Raw genomic sequence first — 22,051 nt, 5'->3', positions numbered from 1 at the left:
GCTGCATTCTCCTCACTTCCTGGAGCTCCTGGGATGAGGTGCAGCTGTCTGCCTTTTTACACAAGTATCTCGCTGATTCACACGTAGAAGTCCAAGGACTATACTTTGAGAAAGATTTGCCCTTATTAAGTGAGCAGTTCATAATAAGCAAGTCAGAAGCCGTGTCCACAAACACTGATTTTTCTTTATTAAGGACCTATTATGTGTCAGACCCTGGCAGATAACAAAAGAAAAGAAACCAATTCTGCACTCCAGGACAATTCTAGTCTGGGTGAGATAAAGACAAATAAGCAATAAGATATTGCAGATGGGCCGATCTTAGCTCCCAGTAGGCTACAAACGGGAGTTCAGTTCCACGAGGGGTGGATAGAAAGCCAGGAACACGCCTAAGGAGAGGGGCACGCGTCAGAATATGGGGCTATGGTCAAGCCAGCAGAGGTGCAGAAGTGTGAAACTGACCAGCAGGTAGAAGCTTGGGAAAGCCAGGGCCGGCTGAGTGAGCACTGTGGTGGGAGTCACTGCAGGCCAGACTGGAGCAGGAGTCTGAGCGAGGCAGTGGTGAGGCAGCAGGTGGCCTGCAGGTGCAGAGGCTCACAGACATATCTGAAGGAGATCACCCAGTACTGCATACAAAAGAGGCCCAGCAGCCTGGCGTTACCTAGCAAGTCGGTTCTCAGAAGTTGAGTTACATCTCTAAATGTAATGTTTTTAAACTTGAAGATACTGTTACTGAATATAATTAACTTCTCTACTTCAAATTGTGTCTGCATGTTTGTCTTGTATTAATGTTAACCATAATTAATATGTGCCTAGAAAGTAAATACTACAATGTTGCCCCCTTTAGGCAAAATGTCTTATCTCTTAACATTATGTTCCCCAAAAAACTAAACAGAAGAATGGGGAGAATTTAAAAGACACAGCTTGCACAATCTCTTCCGGGTTCTGTAGTACTAAGAGACAGAGTCTGGAGGTGATGATCCGCATTTGATTTAAATCCGGCCTCCAGGTAGCAGCTGTGTGGCCTTGGGGGCATTGCCTAGCTGGGGTGGGCCTGCCTCCCTAAACAGAACTCTTGTGAGGATTCAGCGGCAGAAACTCGGTGCGGGCGGGGTGGACCGTGCCTGCCTTGGCAATTTCTGTATCTGCAATGCCCTGCACGATGGATCAAGATGCTCAGTGCACCTTACCCAGTATTTCCACCCCTGGCTACCATCACTTCACCACCCATAGGCATACAGAAAGGTAGAGATTTGGGCTGTTATGTATTTTCATCACATCTGTACCTTTGATTAAAGTTGCAAGAATCCTTTCTGCAGTGTAGAGTTCCCAGGACATATCCTGAGGTTGGACTTTTGCTTCATAAATGCCTATGCTGTAGGTTTTCAGTGGTCTAGGAAGAGGGCTGTTCACCAGTTCCTACCTGGCGGTGAGCCTGTTCAGAAGGCACTGAGCGCACACTCTCAGGACAGGTGTCTGGTGGCATGTTACACTGGGCACAGCTGCTTTGGCGGCTTATCTCCCCCCCTTTCAGTAAGAAGTGCTGTTGCCGAAGTAGCCCGAGGCCCCCTTCTTGCAGGAGCTCCCAGAAACATGTGGGAGCTCCACGTGGGCCTGAACTTTGGCACCGTGGGCCACGCGTCCACAGAGTGGTGTTCTCATGGCTCACAAGACTTGCAGAGCAGAGAGGCCCTTTGAAGGGCAAGTCCCTGGTTCTTGTGTGCAAGGAAATTGTGACCCTGAGAAGTTGGGATCTGTAGTTGTTAGAGGCAGGACTGGCACTCAGGTGACTGTTGGGACTCTTACCCTTCAGAGCCCAGCAGCGTTTATGCAGCCCCAGGAAGAGTACCAGCAGGTGGCTGCTTTTCTGAGTGCACAGACACAGGCAGGGATCCGGCACCCTTGTTTGCAGAACTTTTAAGCTACTTTCTCCAGAACATCAGCCCTTCACAGCGCAGGTAGGGCTATGTCAGGCTGGGTCTCGCTCCTGGACCACAGTGCCAGCACTGCTGGTGGTGCCATCGCCAGCAGCACTTCAGACTCTTGAACAAACTCCCGAACCTCATCGGCCGCGGCCCGGAATGTGTTGTGGAGCTCACTGTCTGCCCAGTTCGGCCTGTCCCTTCTCGGTCCCTTCTCCTGTGCCTTGTCAGCGCAGACAAGCCGGGTCCTCGACGGACGCACCCGATGTCTCCTGAGACCCTGCTTCCAGAAGTGTTCTTGGTTTGGTTTCCCGTTGACCGGAAAGGGGAGCTTCTTTTTGTAACTAAAACCGAGGGCCAGTGAGCAAAAAGGCAAGGCGCCTCCTGCCTTCAGAGATGGAAAGCAGTGAGGGGGAGGGAGGGCCCTTTCTCGGACTCAGACTACCTTCCCCAAGGAGTGGGGTGTGGAGAGAGGGCAGGTCTTACCAGGGGCTGCAGCTCCTAGGCTGTGGAAAAAGACTCACATCAAAAATAAATATGCATGGAGAAGAGTGGGCCCCTCTTGCACAGCAGGTGGCTGTAATTCTCATTACCTGATAGGAACAGTCCTTAAAGGAAGCCCCTCACTCTCAGTAGAAGTTCATTAAGAAACTAAGAGAACGGTTCCCCAGAAAGTCAAGGCTTCCTGTTTCTGTTTTCTGTATGGTAAAAATTGCCTGAGACAGAGAAATAGAGGGAAACTTGGCACACACACATACACACACACACACACACCCCACCACCACCACCACCCTACCCCCCACCCACTGCCGGTTTCTTCCTTTCAGCCTGGAGTTTGCAAATCCTCATTCTGCATGCTGGGTTAGTCCCTCAGCCCAGAGCTGAGAATTGTAAGTCAACAGGTGCCTAAACCTGGTCTGCTCCTTCATTGGGCCCAGTAAAAGCCTGGTGTCTTAGTTATTCCTTACCGGAAATGTTGCAGACACAAAAGGAACAGGCACCAGGTACGGAGACGGCCGGGTGAGAGCCGTGGACTTGACCTCTTTCTCCACACAAAGAGAGGTCAAGTCCACACACGCCCAGGCACTTGTGTGTGGGTATCCTCACCCCTGCCTGGCGAGCTTCCGTGTGTCTCTTCTCTTCCACGGTCAGGCTCCTCTCTAGAGCTGGCAGCTGCTCCAGATCCATCTCTTTCCTATCCTCGATTGAGTTTTTTATGGCATATATAGTTAGGGTGATCGTATGTGGTTTATTGCCCAAGCCAGGACACTTTAGAGCTTGGTGAGGGATACCTATTACTAGTTACCCTGGACAACAGGTACACATTGGGACATAAAGACGCCCTGAAGTCTTCAAAGTATTGTGGGCAAGGAGGCCCTGCCCTGATTTAGTCCAGGTCCTTCTCTCCACAGAAAGAATTCAAGAAGAGGCATCAGTGGGTAGAAAAGCAAGATTTATCTAAAGGGATGGTGTCCATTCAGCCATGACTGCAGGCATCTTATCCATGAGGAAAAATGGCGGCTGCCCTCACCAGAGTTCAGGTTGTCCCTTGAGTGGGTAGGGGGTGGTACCCTAATTGAATATTCAAATGGGTCAGGGGTAGATGATCGCCAGGAAGGTGTCATGGCGTCTCCACTTGGGGTGTAGGATACATGTGGCTTTCATGCCGTTTCGTGTGTGATGGGAATGGGCTTGCCCAGCCTGCAGCCCTGTTGGATCAGCTCATGGGTTTTGCAGTGGTGGCTGTGGCACTAAGGCTGCTGGCAGTCTTTCAGCTCCTCTGCTCACCAACTCCCCGCCTAGCCGATATCACACAGGTCGGATTTTAACCATGATTCGGTTACCATGACTCGCCAGGGAGCTGGGTATATTTTATAGCTGAATTTATTGTTCATATGGCGTTTAAAGTGAGTGGCCTTAATTACGATTTGTCTAGAAATACTCTAGTACATTCTTTCTCATCCATGCCTCAGACTGTGTAAAGCAGAATTAAAGTCCTAAGTCTTTGAGACTTGGAGCTGTTGAGGCAGTGGAATATCCTGGTTGAGAGTTCTCACACCTTTGAGCCCTGACGTGAAACTCTCTGTGTGAATTACCCTTCTGTGTACTCTCACCGGCCAAGGGCTGTAATGTGCTCAGCGTGGTTTGGGTTCAATTAACGTTTGTAGTGGTGATGGTGTTAGTGTGAATTTGTGATAAATGATCTTCACCTAAAAATCAATTTGGTGTCAGGGCCGGCATTGTGATGTAGCAGGTAAAGCCACTGCCTATGACTCTGGTGCCCAGATGAGTGCTGCTTTGTGTTCTGGATGCTCCACTTCTGATCTAGCTCCCTGCCAATGGCCTGGGGAAAGCAGTGGAAGATGACCCAAGTGTTTGGGCTCCCTGGATAGAGCTGCTGGCTCCTGGCTTTGGCCTACCCCAGTGTGCTGGCCATTGCAGCCATCTGGGGAGTGAACCAGTAGGTGGAAGATCTCTCTAACTCTGACTTTCAAAATAAGTAAATACATCTTTTGAAAAAAAAAATGCTTTCGCCACATTTTTAAAAAAGGTCAGCTTGGTGTGTCCTTGCTTCTACATAAACTACCTTAGTTCTAGAGTCTAGGTTTACATCCTTACAGTTACCAGTCATTTCTCACTGTAATTTTCTGAGAACTTCACAACTTCGTTAGAACTGTATGGACATTGAGTAAGTAGGAAATCCACCTGTTCAGACTGGGGTATTAGTACCTACCCAGCTCTGTGTGCCAGATACCAGGTACTTAAAATCCCAAGTAGTGTGCAGAGCTGCTTGATTCTAGGTTATATAAAATGTCACTTTCACATTCAGTAAGTACTAAGGAGTAGAACATATGCATATGGATTTGTAAAAAACAAAATGTTCAGGTAAGTTCATAATCCCTATTAAGAGCTGCAGGAACCCTGAATGAGTTGACTCCCTTCTATCACCAAGGTTTGCTTTTCTGGAAAATGTTGCAAAGATTCTGGGAGGTATTCGAGTGGATTTGAAGTAATGGGTGCACCTTTCGTTAATGTTAAATAAACTGCAGATAAATTTGACAGAAATGTCCTCTTCTGAGAGTGTGTTGGATACCCATCTATCTTATCATGTAATCTGCTTGTGATTAACTTTTGCTTACTCATGTAAGACGTTGTATGCCTTAAGTGTTATCATCACATAACATGAGGCTTCCTTCTGGCTCTTTACTTTTCCTCCTCTAGAGTTGATTTTCACTATAAAAGCTGGTGTTTCTGTCGTAGTGAAATGAAATTCCTTTCCTATGCGGGTATCCTGAATGAGCAGATGTTCATTTTGTAACCCCTGAAGTAGCAATAGTAAAATGAAGCTCATTTTGTTGGGAATATAGTACTGTTGAGAGTGTAGAGTATTTGTGTCCAAACCTTGAAGATGGGAGGAAATAGTGGATAATAAAAAATGTTCTAATTTTTTAAATTGGAAAAGGACAGTGCTGTGATTTCAATATGGTTTGTCCCCCCAAAGATTTGTGTGCGGAAGCTTGCTCCCCAGTGTAACTGTTGAGAAGGAGTGATTAGATTATGGGACACCACTCTCATAAATGGATTCAAGTCTTTCTTGAGAGACTGGGTTAGGTCTTGCAGGATTGAGTTGGCTCTCAGACTGGAGGGGTTACTGCCTGGTGGGATGGTACACAGCAGCTCCATCTCCCTTCTTTGTTTCTCTCGTACATGTACTCCTGCGTGTTTCTGCTTATCTGCAGTGTAGCGCATAGCCCTCACCAGAAGCCCAGCAACTGCCAGCAGCATGCTTTTGATGTTAAAACCATAAGCCAGCAAAATGTCTTTCCTTCATAAACTGCTGAGTTTCAGGTATTCTGTTCTAGCAACAGAAAATGGACTGAGCTAACAGTTTAAAAATGCTTCTTCGTACTTATTTTTGAACAGCTTTCCTAAGGAATACGTGCCATAAACTGCACATGTTTAATTTTGGTTAGTTTTAATGTATTAGATATTTGGAAAGGCATCACCACAATTGAGATAATGAACGTTCCACAATACCCATGAAAGTTTACTCCTGCATCTCTGTAATCCCTCCTGCCGGCCCCTACCCACATGCTTAGGCAACTAGTGATTCGCTTTCTGTCACCACACCTTGGCTTATATGTTCTAGATGTCGTATATGTGGAATTACATAGTTTGTAGCTCTTTTGTGTCTGCCTTCTTTCAGCATAATGCTTTTGAGATTTACATCCCTTTCTTTCTTTTTTTTTTTTTTTTTGACAGGCAGAGTTAGACAGTGAGAGAGAGAGACAGAGAGAAAGGTCTTCCTTTTTCCATTGGTTCACCCCCAAAATGGCCGCTACAGCCAGCGCACTGCGCTGATCCGAAGCCAGGAGCCAGGTGCCTCCTCCTGGTTTTCTATGTGGGTGCAGGGCCCAAGCACTTGGGCCATCCTCCACTGCACTCCCGGGCCACAGCAGAGAGCTGGACTGGAAGAGGAGCAACCGGGACAGAATCGGGCGCCCTGACCAGGACTAGAACCGGGTGCCGGCGCCGCAGGCGGAGGATTAGCCTAGTGAGCCGCGGCGCCAGCCTACATCCCTTTATTTCATTCCCTTTTGCTGCTGAGTAGTAGTCCACTATTTGGATATACCATAATTTGCTTATTCACAGATCTGTCAATAGACATTTGGCTTGTTTCCAGTTTTGAGGTAGCACAAATAAATATAAAAGTATTCATGTGGCATGTTTTAATTTTACTTGGGCAAATAGCTAGCAGTAGAACAGCTGGTTAAACTTTCTAAGAAACTGCCCACATGTTGTCTGGAGTGATTGTACCATTTTACATTCCCATCACCAACATATGAAACTCCCTGCTCAACATTTTTGTTAGCAGGTGGTGTAGTCATTTCTTTTAACTGAAAATGATTTTTATTGTACTAAGATACATGTAACAAAGATAACTAAGATAAACTGACCATTTTAACCCTGTATTTCATTGATATTAAATACATTCATAACATTGTGTAGCTTTTGCCACTATATATACCCAAAACATTTCTATCTTCTTTAGTGGAAATTCTCCACCTGTTAAACAATAATTATTCCTTTATTTTCCCCCAACTCCTAGTAACCACTCTTTTTTTACTTTCTGCTCTTATAAATATGTCTATTCTAGGTGCCTTAAAAAAGTAGAATCATAAAATATTTATCCTATGTCTAGTTTATTTCATTAGACAATGTTTTTAAGGTACATCTTCTTTGGTAAGAATCTTTTCAAGTTCATCCAACTTTTAATTTGATTTTTAATTAATGAGTTTGGAAGTTATTTGTATATTCAGGACACAAATCCTTTATCCAGTATGTGATTTCCTTCAAGTGGCTTGAATGTATTAATTGTCAGACAACACTTCAAAATAAATATTCTCTAACAAGGACTTGAGGGGAATATCAGAAATTAAGTATAGAAACGGGCTAAAATTGGAAGAAAATCAGAGTTAATGGAACTCAGGAATAAATTTAAGATTTTTATAAAAAAGAATAAATTTCAGTGTGACAGGCGGATATTATATTAGATTTATATTAAAATAATACAATTCATTGAATAAAGACAGGAAAACAACTAAATGCATGAAAGAAGCATTTATAAAAGAATAAATGGGTTTGATAAAATGGTTGAAATGTACAACATACAATGAGGATCCAGTGTGTGTATAATCAGAGCTCACATGTGCCTGGAGCTGGTGGTGCAGGACTGGTAATCGAAAACTGAAATCCAGGAAAACTTTGTAGAAATAAGGGAAAAACTAAACCTAAGTATTAAAAGAACCCACATATACTTGGGGAAATTCACAAAGAATGATTAGTTTTGAAAATTGCTTATAAAACTGTTTGATTTTAAAAACAAGAAAGACCTAAGGATCTCTAGGCAAAAAGTACATGTTATTTGTGAAGCTAAGAAATTAGTTTCAGGAATCAGCCTTCGTATACATATAGTCAACAGTGAAAACAGCATTTTCAAGAAACTTAAAAAAAGCCAGTGCAAATCAGGCTATTGAAGTATAAGCTATCAAAAGTTCTAAATGTGCAAGAACTCGGGGAAATACTGTTAACAGTGAGCTCTTCTAAGAAATCCACTGTAGGACCTTTATTGAAATAAGATATTGGTCAGGCATTGTGGCGCAGCACATTAAGCTGCTGCTTGGGATGTCTGCGTTACACATCAGAGTGCTGGATTCAGTCCCAGTTACCTGCTTCCAGCTCAGTTTCTTGCTAATGCATCCTGGGAGGCACCAGGTAAAGGCTCAAGTGCCTGGGCCCCTGATACCCATGTGGGAGATCCAGATGGATCTGGGCTCCTGATTTTGGCTTGGCCCAGCCCAGGCTGTTGTGGCCATCTGGGGGAGTGAACCAACAGATGGAAGGTTACCTCTCTTCCCCAACTTTCAAGTAGATGAAAATAAATAAATACTTTGAAAAGAGATAGAAGACATGACTGGGGAAACTTTGGCAGAAGAACTGTTGATGAATATGAATACTTGTAGAGATAAGAGTGGTGACATAGGTAAGTGAGTCTTGTGTAGCTCAGATGTCCTGATAAAGTAGAAAGTGTGCAACTATAAAAATGGATAAAAAATAGAGAAAGGAGCAAGTGGAATAAAAGCATTTATTGTATGGTTTATAGGTGAAAGCCAAAGGATATATTTAAAACTGAGGAGCTAGGAAGTATAAGGACAATTAAGGAAAACATAGATAGTGAAGACACTAAAAGATATAAATGTAAAAATATCCATAAATCAAAATAAAGAGCTATCTTTAGAACTTCCTTAAAAATACAGAAACCAGAATTACACCACACAGGCAACTATAATACACACAATACTAATAAAATAACACAACAGAATTGACACCAAACATGTCATTCATATAAAGAAATGTAAATGGGCTTAACTCATCTATTAAATATTTTTCAAATTGGTTCATAACTCAAAACCGCACTCCATGCTATATTGAAAAGATCTGTGCCTTCCTTCAAAAAGTGATTAGGGGGCTAAAAATAAAAGAAATAGTAGAGGTATTACAGGGAAATGGAAATGGAAAACAGGGGCTTTGGTTTTCAGCCAAAAAACATTAACACAGAGAATACTTTATGATGAACATATATGCACCAAATAACATGGCAACTTCCTGTATAAAGCGGAGACTAAAGAATATGGCAGGAAAAGTAAGATATACACAAATAATAGGAAGTTGAACACACAAGTCTAAACAGAAGATAAGTCATGTAGTGGGAAAAACATAGATAATTGTCAGAGATTGGCAAACTCTGATGGGCCAAATCCATTGTATCACCTGTTTTTGTGAACATATGTATGTGTGTGTGTGTGTATATATGTATATATACACACACATTTATATATATATAAATATTCATTTATTTATTTGAGAAAAAGACAGAGAGATCTTCCATCCATTGGTTCACTTCCCAGTTAGCCTCAATGGCTGGAGCTGGATCAATCCAAGCCAGGAGTCAGGAGCTTCTCCACGTCTCTCACATGGGTTCAGAGGCCCAAGCACTTGAGCCATCTTCTACTGCTTTCCCAGGCCATTAGCAGGGAGCTGGATTGGAAGTGGAGCAGCCAGGACACGAACTGACGCCCATATGGGATGCCTGCACAGCAGATAAGAGCTTAACCTATGATGCCACAGCGCCAGCCCCTATGTATATTTAAGATTTATTTATTTATTCGAAAGAGTTACACAGAGAAAGGGAGAGACAGAAAGAGAGCTCTCTTCCATGTGCTGTTTCATTCCTTAGATGGCCAAAATGGCCAGGGCTGGACCAGGCCAAAGCCAAGAGCCAGGAGCTTCTTCCAGGTCTAACACACGGTGGCAGGGTCCTAAGGACTTGGGCCATCTTCTGCTGCTTTTCCCAGGCCATTAACAGGGAGCCTGATGGGATGTGGAACAGCTGGGACAGGAAGCAGCACCCATATGGGACGGTGGCATTGTAGGCTGCGACTGAAGGCGAGACTTCACTCGCTGAGTCACAACACCAGCCTTTAAGCAGTGCTTTTAAATACAACCATATCCATTATTCATTTGTTTATTTATCAGCTGTGGCATAAAGTTCATCAAAAGTTGAATGATTGTGAAAGACCAAGAACCAGATAATTTAATCAAGGCGGAGGAAAGGTAGAGGGGCCAGCTGTGGCACAGTGACAGCCCATATTGGTGCACTGATTTGTGTCACAGCTACTCCTCTTCCAATCCAACTCCCTGCTGAATGTGCCTGGGAAGGCAGCAGAGGATGGCCTAAGCAGCAAGGCTGGGCCTCTGCTACCCATGTGGGAGACCAGGATGGGATTCCTGGCTCCTGCCTTGGCCTGGCCCAGCCCTAGCTGCTGCAGCTGTTTGGGGAGTAAACCAGCAGAACGAAGATCTCTCTGTCTCTGTCTCAGTCTCACTCTCATTCTCAACTCTTGTTCTGTCTCTGTGCCTTTCAAATAAAAAAGTAAATCTTTTTTTAAAAAGTGGAGACAAAGAAAAAAACACAAATATAAAACTTCAGGAGAGGATAATCACCATTGATATAGAGGGGGAAATTTTAATTATAAGATTGCATGGAATTTGTAAATAAATATGATATGTCAAAATCAATTTGAAAGCTAAGAAGAAAATCTAATTCATCAAAACTAACCTCAGTAAACAGAAAGCTTAAGCAAGAGCAATAGAGAAAGGAACTAATCCACAAGAAAGCATCAGTCCCAGAGCGTTTCACAGTGGGAGTTAGCCAAACCCTGAGAAACTATCCGGAAACAGGAGGTGTTTCAGAGCAGGCATTGATGATGTGAACGTTGCCTTGACACCTACACCTGATAGAGATAGCATACATACAGAGAAGAAATAGACCAGATCACTTAGGAGTACTGATGTAAAAATCCTAAAGAGTATTAGTGACCAAATGCTAACACTGCATTAAGAAAGAAGAACATCATGACCAAGCAGATTCAGTGCCAGGAATGCAGGGATAACATTCACCACGTTAGTAGGTTTAAGAAGAAAAGTCATAATAGCATCCAAAAATGCTGAAAACGCCTCCGACAAAAATGTAACACCCCATTGCTAATAGAAACACTGAATTACAGGGATGGGAAGGTACTTCCCCAGCATAATGCATCTTAGTCCTAAAGCCAGCTTCTAACTGGGGGGAAACTAGAGGCATTCTCCCCGAAGTCAAGAAAGCGTGCTGTCTCCACCATGTGTATGTGTGCGTGCATGAGGCAGAGAGCTCCCAACTGCTGGTTCCTTCCCCAGATGGCTGCAACAGCCAGCACCAAACAAGGGAGCTGAGGACTCAATCCTGGTCTCCCATGTTGGGTGGCAGGAGCCCAGTCACTCGAGCCATCTGCTGCCCGCCATGTCCACATCAGTAGGAGCTGGAGTTGTGGACTGAGCCCAGACACGCTGATGTGGGATGCAGGCATGTTGACCTCTAGGCCTAGTGATGGCACCCAGAGCAGACTAATGTAGACAACACCTAGAACACAAATAAACACGAATGTGGAGGGGTGAGTTTTTGGCACAGCAGTTAAAGGGCTGCTTGGGATACCCACATCCCATAGCAGAATCCCTGGTTCAAATCCCATCTCTACTTTTGAACCAGTTTTTTGCCAGTGTGTGTTCTGAGAGGCAGTAGATGATGGCTTAAGTGCCTGGGTCCTTGCCACATGTGTGGGAGACCCAAATGGAGTTCTGGGCTCCTGGCTTCAGCCTGGCCCAACCCCAGCTGTTGCAGGCATTCAGTGGATAAACCAGTGGATGGAAAATTCCCTCCCTTTCTCTCTCTTCTACCCATAATTCTGCCTTTCAAGTAGATGAAAAAAAATTAATTATAATAGCTGTATTTTACAAAGTGTCTGACTGAAACACAGTGGTACTGGGGCCACAGAGTGATAGAATGGGACAAAATATCTAAAAATAGGTCCAAACATTTATGGGACATTATGAGAAAAGTGGTGTCTCCAATCACTAGGGCCAAGATGGGCTTTTTACTAAATTGCATTGGAGTAACTGGCTAACCATTTGGAGAAAACATAAAATGATTCCCTCATGCCATAAATAAAACTAAACTGCAAATGAACAAAAGTCTCAAATAAACTATGACACTTTATATGCGCTAGAAGAACACACCAATGAATTCCTCCTCACAGTATGGATGTGGGAGAAAGATTCCTCAGACTCAGGGTCCGTATAAAAGAAAATACTGATACATGTGGCGCATGCGCTTCTGCGCATGAGCAGTTAAGTGGCACACTGAGAAGTGGTGTGTCAAGCTGCGGCAGCCAAAGAAGGGAGAATCCCTGTGACTGCAGGGTTTACAGGAATTGGACCATTTCATAGCAGGTTTGGGAATGTGGTTGCTGTTGGTGTCAACAGAACCTCTATCAGAAATTTTTCTGCAACAAAACAAAGGAGTTCATACTTCAGGTGACTACTGACAGATAAAAGTGGAAATTAATTGTGCTTTTAGCGGCTTAGTTTGGGCAGAGTCCATCATTCTCCTAAAAAATATTTATTATATTAAACATATTTATTTCTATAAGGTCAAAATGTAGGGAAATAAACAAACCTTACTGTTACAAGATTAAGAATTTAAGCTACAGCATAAAAATTTTTTAGACTTTCAAAAATCTATTTTTACTTAAAAAATTTTTAGCTCATAAGTAATAACCCACATGTTGAATACATTTCTTCCATAGAAATGATATAAATTATGGCTAGAGTTTCTGGGAAGCCTCAGAAAAATACCACTAAACATTGCTTCTTTAAAAAAAATTATCTGAGAAGTGGAGAGACTGATTGAGCTCCCACCCACTGATCACACACACACACACACACACACCCCAACAGCGGCTGATGCCAGGAGCCAGGTCTCCTATTACTTGAGCCATCACCATGGCCTCCCAGGGTTTACATCAACAGGAAGCTGGAGCCAGGAGCCAGAGGTGGGAATTGAACCCAGGCACTCTGGGACACAGACGCCTTGACCACTAGCCCAGGAGGTTGCTCCTAAACATCACTTCTTTCGGAAAAACACATTGTGATTCTAATAACTACAAAATAATGAGCAGCAAAAAACAAACAAACAAAAACCCCAGATTTTAAACCTCCTCTGTCCCGTGCAGCGTATAAAATGGGTTGTTTTTCTCTTCTTAGGAGGGGCCGCAGGAGCAGGAAGGATTTCCAAGCCTTTGTTAACTGGAGGAGCCATCTGGTGACCCTGGGGGGACACTGCGGCTCTGCCTCTGATGAGGGCTCTGTAATGACCACGAGCCAGCCCTTGCCTTCTAGGCTCTTTGTGTTTGTCATGGTTTTGCCTCAAGAGGCTCCTGAGGTCGGTGACCAGGCTGGTTAGGAACTCTTAGCCTCCTCTTGTGAAGAGCTTGCAGGAATGATAGGAGTGGTTCTCGACGGGCAGGGGCAGAGCCAGAGCGTGGGCTGTCTGACCTCTCTTCCCTGGCCAGCGGGGCCGGGGGCAGTGAGGGTAATCACTTGCAGATCCTGAGTAGAGATGTACATCAAGTCCTAGGACAGGTCACAGCATAAACTCCGTCTCGGAGAACAGCTCACTTTGTGGAACGAGCGATTTGGATTTTGGATTTTGTAGTGCTCCTTGTGCGAAGCTACCTCCAAAAGCGCGTTGAGGAATGGAATTGAAACAGATGTATTTCGGTGAACCAGAATTTCAAAGTTCATGCATAGGTTTTCCATAAAATGCATTTTCCTGTGAATTTTTTGAAGACCACTTGTATGCATGGGTTTCGAAGTTTTTTGTGCCCAAATTAACTTTCAATTCCATTTTCCATGAACTTTGTGAAGCGCCCTCTTATTTACCTGCCTCATTTCATTACCTGAGCTTCTTTTTGTTTTCAGGTGAGTTCACGTGTCAATTTAAAACACATGTGGTGAATAATTCATGTCATTCAAAAAATATAAACTTTTTTTAAAAAAGGCAGAGTTACAGAGAGAGAAGGGGAGACAGAGAGAGAGAGGTCTTCCATCTGCTGGTTCATTTCCCAGATGGCCACCAACAGCCAGGGCTGGGCCAGGCTAAAGCCAGGCGCCAGGAGTTTCATCCAGGTCGCCCACGTGGGTGCAGGGGCCCAAGCTCCTAGGCCATTAGCAGGGAACTGGATCAGCAGTGTAGCAGCCGGGACACAAACCAGCACCGGCACCACAGGTGGCAGCCTTACCCACTATACCACAGCACCGGCCCCAAGATATTAACTCTTACATGTAAAATGCTCTCAGCAGGGTTAGAAAATGGAATTTTCAGTAGTATTGTGTATTCTTCATTTGGCTTTTAATGAATGAAGAAAGAAAAAAAAAATAGGGCGCCTTAACGTCTTTAACTGCAGCGGGTGTGTTTTGCTGACGGTCCTCGGTCCTCGGGCAGGCCCAGGCCATCGGGGAGGCAGAAGGGACTGCTCTCCAGGATAGGAAGGTGTTTTTATCCCAGCAGTGCTGTTGGGAGGGCAGCCGGCGGGGGTCCGGGGACTTTGTTGTCACTTAGGAGATGATGACTGCATGGCCGTGCAGTTACAGATTTCCACCCTTCTCACTTTGGTCTTTCTCGTGTTTTCTTTCCCTCTTCGCAGTTCTTCCTCCGGTGCTGGTTCCAAGACACAGCGAATATAATCCTCAGCACAGCCTCTTAGCTCAGTTCCGCAACCTGGGACAGAACGAGCCTCACATGCCACTCAACGCCACTTTCCCAGACTCGTTCCAGCAGCCCGGCAGCCACCCGTTTCCTCACTCTCCCAACAGCAGCTACCCCAACTCGCCCGGCGGCAGCAGCAGCACCTACCCTCACTCCCCCAGCAGCTCAGACCCAGGAAGCCCCTTCCAGATGCCAGGTGGGTTGGCAGGTCAGGGGCGATCTGACGGTGTCGCCACATGCTCACGGGGACGCTGGCCCAGCCTGGAACACAGTGCACGGCGCTGTGCTCCGAGGCTCTGGGCCACGGCTTGCAGGCCAAGGCCTTGTGGCCAAGGCAGCCCACGTGCCGGCTTGTTTGTCAGGCCCAGAAGCTTGAACAGGCTGTAGTCGCCCCTCGTTTTTAAGTTTGGAAACAGCTGCATCCTTCTGGGAGTGGCATAATTGGTGCAGTCTCTACTCTTGATGAAACACAGAAAAAGGGTGTGCTACACACATGTGCTCTTAGGAGAAGCGCAACCTCGGTTCACATCGTTTCTCACGTGGAAAAACGCCTGTTTTTCAGTACAGTCTCAGAAAAGATGTTTCCTGAGGGGTCACACACCCCCGCTTAATTAAATTCATTTAGAAAGTGATGTAACCTCAAGAAACGTATGCTTCAGCAACAAAAGAATTGCAACAGAAGTGCTGGAAGCCATCTGCTTGGTGAATTCAGCATAGACGAGAAGCAGTTATCCTCTTGTTTTTTTGAAGGTATAGCTGATGGTGTAATGATGGTCAGAATACGTTATCAACTAGGATATTATGTGTTTCCAAGGTTAATACACAAGCATCTCAGGAAGAAAAGCATTAGTATAGATTCCTTGCCAATGGACCTGGAGACCAGTACTCTGAACAGAGGTATCCTTGACACCTGTTAGCGTGGGAACTGGGCAGGCGTGTTCACTGGGCCCCAGGAAAGGCTCTGACGTGAACTGGAATTCACATCGGTGTTGGGCACTGCACTTGCAAAGCCGTCCGCGCTTTATCTTGCTCTCTCTCTCCGGTGTGCAGCTCTCACTCCTGTTTATTGTGAGGGTCCTTCTGCCGCACCGTTTCCTGTGTTTCTCAGTCCAGTGCTGTTTGGAAGGAGACAGGGAGACAGATTAGCGCCAGAAATCAAACTGGTATTGTCCCGTGCTTGCCTGCCCCCCACAGCCCCTCCCAGCCAGGTGAGGGCGTCCGTCTGGGAGGACAGCGAGCACGGGCAGCCCGCTGCGGGCCCCAGAATGCAGCTCGGCTTTCCATGTTTGTCCCCGGCTGTCGGGGATTATGGCACAGGTGAAGCAGATAGGAAATGTGGAAACCAGAGTGGTGAGGGGCGCGAGGAGGAACATGTGAGAAGAGCCGACGGCCAGCGGTCATCACGTGGTCACTCTTGGCGGTGCCTGTGCCACAGGTTGGCAGTGACATGGTCACCAGCATTGGCAGAAGGTCGCCGGATCCAGGCTCAGAGGAGTCTCTCCGTCTGAGGAGAGGCCCAGTCAGCCTTTCGGCTGCAGGAGGAAGGGGAATTGAAAGCAGCTGCAGGATGGGCGTGAAGGGCACCCCGTTCAGGCTCCTGTGGTCCTGTCTCAGCTCTGTGAGTCATCGCCTGTCTGTGGCTGGACGGCGGGGAGCGTCGTGGAGCAGTCAGGGAGAACCCTGAGGAACTGCCGCGGGGTGGCGGCGGTGGCGGGCGCCCACAGCTGCGCTGGGCACTCTGGAGGACCTGCCCGTGCTGGCGCTCTGGAGCCCCTGCAGGCTCTGTCCTGTGTGCTAGAGGGACTCCCGGCAGTCTGGAGGAGCTTGTCTTTGGATCGCAAAGAATTGTGGGAAGTCTGTACCCTGTGTTTTGCATTAGGACAGTACAAGGCACGTGATTGTGCCCGCTGTTCCAGAAGCCACACCGTTTGCCCTCATGTGCCAGCTTCAGAAGAGGCATTCGGGAATTCTCAGTCGGAGATCGCTGTGATAAACAGCATGGTTTCAATGCTCTTGTGATCGTTTGTAAAACGGCATGAAACTGGCTAGGCAGAAGTCTTCTAGAACTGGCATGGAGACTCCCCCCATCCCCGCACTGAACCTTTGCTGAAATGGGTAATAATTTTCAGCAGTTGCACATCAAGTCCAGCGTCTGTAGCATCTGCTTGTCTGTGATGTGGAGGTTGAAATGGTGACCTGACCTAAAGATTTCAGCACAGAGGAGAGTATGTTTTACGCAGGTGTGGGCTTAAAATTGTAGATGTGAAATAGATGAAATCTGTTCTCTCTGCATACATAAATAAATAACTCTTTTGAATAAGACATAATTCTTTGGAAACTTTGCAGCCGAAACGCCCCCACCTGCTTACCTGCCTCCCGAAGATGCCATGACCCAGGATGGTTCCCAACCAATGGACACAAATATGATGGCACCTTCACTGCCCTCGGATATCAACAGAGGAGGTAAAACGCAGCAGTCTACATCCTGTGTTAGAGTCTAATGCTTATCTGTCCAAGTGTTACTCTCACAGAATTTTTATTGGTCTTTAAGAAGGCTGCTATTTGAGAAAGAGCAGTGATAAGAGAAACACCATAGAAAGAATCCTTTGTATAACAAATTAGTCTTTTATTTAATGAACAAACACACTGATCCAACTAAGGAAGGTCTGGGTTTAATTGTGCTCCAGTTAGATCTCAGTACTTAGTCATCCTGAATTGGTGATGAAATGAATATTTTTAAATGGACAAAAGGAAGTTGAGAAGCTGTGAACACAGCCTGAAGTCGAGTTTTCACAGGTGATTTCCAGAATTGGAAGTTCATGTAACTGGGCTCTCCAAAAGGATTCTTTTGTAGTTAGACTAAACATTCGTAAGCCCTACCTGTGTGCTAGTCCTCGCCTATGTGTCGCTGCAGCAGGGACAAACTAAGCGCGTTTCTTTCTTTCTTCGCCGCTGTGTTTATTTCTGACTGTTACCATAAGCCGTGGGCCCCTCTTCCTCCTTTTACCCTGAAGAGTTTACAAGCAGAACTGAACATTTCCTGCGCTCTCCAGTAAAGGCTGGGTCTTCCTCTGCAGCTCTGTATCGCGCGCGCTCGGCCGTCCCCAAGCAAGGGGGAGCCAGCCATCATTCTTCCAGGTGTACAGTGGAGAAGGCTGAAGGAGCAGAGACCTCCGGCAGATAAGTGAGGTGGCATCTCTGAGTGTCTGCAAGAAGCCGTGACCACACTGGCGAACAAGACTGTCCCCGAGTAACCTTGCAGGGAGAAAAGTGCTTTCTTTGCTGGTACACTCAGCACATGGCATGAATCACTCAATTTGTAGAAAGCTTATGCAAATAGAAGGTAAATTGCACCCTAATTACTAGCTACAGAGATGCTTCACACAATTTGTGGAAAATGGAATTAAAAGTTACGGAGTTTTTTTTGTGGGGGGAGGTGCAAGAAAATTTTGAAATCCATCCATAGTTTTTTTTATAATATACATTTCGATGAACTTTTTGAAGATCCTGCATATGTGTGAATTCAAAAATTTTTGCAACAAAATAAACTTCTGATTGAATTTTTGTATGGACTTCCTGAAGCCCCCTCATGTGTATTACTTCATTCTTAGCACTTTTTTTGTTAAAATAAGAGGTACCTGAGCGTTTGTCAGAGTTGGTTACATTATTGAAGCCCTTGGTATTTGATGAAGTCTGTAGATACTCTAGTGGTGGCTGTGTGTCATTGTGCATTTGTCCAATGTGGAGAGCCTCGTTGGGCCCTCGTGTCCAGCTGTGCACTTGGGGTGACAATGATGTACCAACATGGGCTCATTGATTGTAACAGGTATACCACTCCGATGGCAAATTCACTTGTGGGAGACAAGGAGACATGGAAAGTCTCCGTACCTCATGCTCAGTTTTGCTATGAACATAAAACTGCTGTAAAAAATGTTATTTTAAAAAAATGATGATGAATTGGAAGAACATTTCTTAGATGCACAGTATAATACATTAGATTGTATACCTATTTAATCAGTAAATTTTTTTTTACTGGCTCCATATTTAATGGTTCCTGATCATCTGTAGAATATCCTCTCAGATATGGAATTATGAGCCAACAAAGATTCTTTTTTAAATTAACTTTTTTTTATTTTAGAGGCAGACAGAGCTAGTTGACCATGCCCTGATTCACTCCCCATATGACCACAGTGGCTCTGAGCCGGGCCAGAACCAGGAATTCAATCCAGGTCTCCACAGTGGGTGGCAGGGCCCCAGGTTCTGGAGCCATTACCTGCTGCCTCCCAGGGTGCACATTAGCAGGAAGCTGGAATTGGAAGTGGAGCTGGACCTCCAAGCCAGGCGGTCCAGTATGGGATGTGGGTTTCCTAAGTAGTGTCCCAACTGCTGTGCCAAATTCTCTCCCCCTGAATAAAGATCTTAGGGAAGATAGCTCCTATTTTTCACATCTTTGGAATTTGTGTTTGAGGAGCAGGATAGCAGAAAGAGAATAGACATAGTACTAGCACACTTTTAAGAACGTGTTGAGCTTAAAATATCTGGTTTAAGAAAATAGACCTTTAAGATTCTTTTCTTCAAATAGCTTAGCATTTTTCACCACTAGAGTAAGTTTACAGTTGGTTAATATTTTCACGAGGAAGGAATGTTGAGCTGTGTTCTTTCTCTTTTGTTCTTGTGGCGTTCCTACAGCATGAGAGCATGGGCAAAGTACTGCCCACAGTCCAACTCACTATGCTGCTTGCTTTTGTAAATAAAGTTTTATTGGGACCCAGCTATGTTCACTCATGATGTATTATCTACAGCTGCTTTTGTGCAGAGTTGAGTAGTTTTGACAAAGACCATATGGCCTGCAAAGCCTTTCTGGGCTTTGGTAGAAAAAGTTGTCAACCTCTGACCTGGATGAATAGTATTTTGAATAATCCCAATAAATGATGAAAGTTTTCTATTACTGATGTTGCCACCTTCTGTAAGATTTGGTGCTTATGAGTTAGTTACTAAAATTTCCTCTTCAGAATAGTGCAAAATCGTGGATGGTTGCTTGGTAAATAGGGAAAATAGTGCATGTTTTCAGCGAGCCTACTTAAGTGTTAAAGCAGCTAACATATGTGAGTTTCTTAATGAGCATTTTCCTTGTTTTCTTTTACAAATTCTAATGTGAAGTGTGTTTTAGTATTGGTGGAGGCTGATATTAGGAACATCAAGGTACTTCTTCCCCAGCAGTTACAGTCCACGCTTCCGATGTGGATTTTCTTTCATAGTTTCTTTTCTTTTCTTTCATTTTTAACGGTTGCACACTCAGGACTTCCTAAACCTCAGATCATTATATATTGGCCTGCTGGAGATACATGCCTTGTATTTCTGGAATCTCTAAAGCGGCAGTGCAAGAGGTTTTACTACAGAAGGAACTTATCTTTAAAACCTTTTAGCTGCAAATGTTTAGAAGCATGTTCTGTTTGGAGATTTGTTAGTCTTAAGAGATCTGACTTAACAAGCTGCATCCTGTCAGTAAAATTGGGTGATTTCCATTGTTGGCCCATTCTGGGAATGGAGAGACAAAACACACCTGCTCTGCTTGACTTACAGCAAATGTAAGGAAGTTAGCATGAAATCTGGATGAGAGAGAGATGATTCACTCGGTAAGAATGGCCAGCTGGCAAGATCGCTTGCTGAGTTTGAGAACTGGAGCAAAACCGGAGCTGTGGTCACTATTGGCTACTGAGTATGAAGTAAAGTAGCTTCTTCTTAATAATTACAAGCTGATCTTCATTGCTTTGAAAAGGCATAGGTATACTTAAGGCTTTGCCAAAAGTAATTCCTTTTCGTGCCAGCACCTTTGGCCTATTTCCTGTCTCCTGTTGTCCTGCTCTGACAAGTTTTGTTCCTTGTCACTTCTGCATTGACGGTGGTAAGCTGGGGTCTGTACTGGGGGTGCTTCCCATTTCTGCGTATTAAGGTGCAAATAGCTTATTGTTAGGATTCAGCAAATGCTGTTGCTCTGCTTGTGTACCTTGCATTTTGGTTGTCTGATCCTAACTGGAGGACGTTGCTTTCCAGTTAAACAAGGAGGCCACACTTACAATAAGAGGTACCTGCTTTACACATCATAGAAAAACTGCATAAGTTATAATAGCAATTGCTTTTCCATGTCTTCATTCCGTGATCCTGAGCCAGTTTTACAAGAGTTTCAGTTCTGAGAGCCTGAGGTGCAAACCTTGGTTGATATAACCATTTCTTTCTTGCAGATGTTCATGTAGTTGCTTATGAGGAACCAAAACACTGGTGCTCTATTGTCTACTATGAGCTCAACAACCGTGTGGGTGAGGCATTCCATGCCTCCTCCACGAGTGTGTTGGTGGATGGTTTCACTGATCCTTCCAACAATAAGAACCGTTTCTGCCTTGGGCTGCTCTCCAATGTTAACCGGAATTCCACTATTGAAAACACCAGGCGGCATATTGGAAAAGGTGAGTTTTCACTTCAACCTCTTCCAAATGTGTTTCCTATATGGCCTGTTCCCCCAGAGCCCACGTGGTCATTACTGTTGCAAACTAATGTAGCAGACACCAGGTAATGTTCACTTGCTACATTTTGTAAATAGTTTTTAAATCGGTATTATCTGAAAGCTCTTCCAGGCAATGTGATTTTTCTGTTGTGCCAACTCAAATAGTATCGATTTGTTAGCTGAAATAGTAACTTGCCACTCTGGGGCACTATTGTATCTTTTTTTTTTAAGATTTTATTGATTTATATGAGAGGTAGAGTTACAGACATTGAGAGGGAGAGACAGAAAGGTCTTCCATCCGCTGGTTTACTCCCCAGATGGCCACAGTGGCCAGAGCTGAGCTGATCAGGAGCCAGAGCCCCTCCTGAATCTCCCACACAGGTGCAGGGGCCCAAGTACCCAGGCCATCTTGTACCACTTTCCAAGGTCATCAGCAGGGAGTTGGATCGGAAGTGGAGCAGCCGGGATTAGAACCGGCACCCGTATGAGATGCCAGTGCTGCAGGCGGAGGATTAACCTACTATACCACAGCACTGGCCTTATACTATTGTATGTTACGGTTTGCTGTGGAATAAAGTGGCTGTTAAAAAATTACCTTCTGGGGCACACATTTGTGGCACAGTGGGTTATGTCACCACTTTGGAGGTCCACATCCCCTATTGGGGTGCCTGGGTCAAATACCAGCTGCTGTGCACTTCCAGTCTGCCTTCTTGCTGATGTGCCTGGGAGGCAGTGGATGATGGCCTAAGTGGATTTCTGCCACTCTCCTGGGAGACCTGGATGCAGTTCTAGGCTCCTAGCTTCTGCCTGGCCCAGTTCTGGCTGTTGCAGGCATTTGGAGAGTGAACCAACAGATATCTCTCTGTCTCTGTCTCTTTCTGTCACTCTGTCTTTTATTATTTATTTATTTAACAGGTAGAGTTATAG

The 22,051-nt window shown here is 45.0% G+C and overlaps 1 protein-coding gene across 15 annotated transcripts in view; it reads left to right on the top strand.

Annotated features, from left to right (window-relative positions):
- The window catches only part of SMAD1 (SMAD family member 1), an 86,546-nt gene that overhangs the window by 51,394 nt on the left and 13,101 nt on the right, over nucleotides 1–22,051 (top strand). For 8 of the 15 annotated variants that reach the window (XM_008267390.5, XM_070047471.2, XM_070047472.2 and 5 more), the window contains 3 exons: nucleotides 14,561–14,818; nucleotides 16,969–17,085; nucleotides 20,865–21,086. In XM_008267390.5, the coding sequence (XP_008265612.1) occupies nucleotides 14,561–14,818; nucleotides 16,969–17,085; nucleotides 20,865–21,086 (597 nt within the window). Of the gene's footprint in view, nucleotides 1–5; nucleotides 14,143–14,383; nucleotides 14,407–14,560; nucleotides 14,819–16,968; nucleotides 17,086–20,864; nucleotides 21,087–22,051 lie in introns of those variants that run through there. The other 7 variants (XM_070047474.2, XM_070047473.2, XM_051820038.3 and 4 more) reach the window with 3 other exon arrangements.

The sequence above is a fragment of the Oryctolagus cuniculus genome, chromosome 8, assembly GCF_051225735.1.
Source record: "Oryctolagus cuniculus isolate XC-2025 breed Fujian yellow rabbit chromosome 8, ASM5122573v1, whole genome shotgun sequence".
Classification (NCBI taxonomy): Eukaryota; Metazoa; Chordata; class Mammalia; order Lagomorpha; family Leporidae; genus Oryctolagus; species Oryctolagus cuniculus.
Note: the sequence above shows the minus strand (reverse complement) of the source record. Positions and strands in the feature narration are given on the sequence as shown.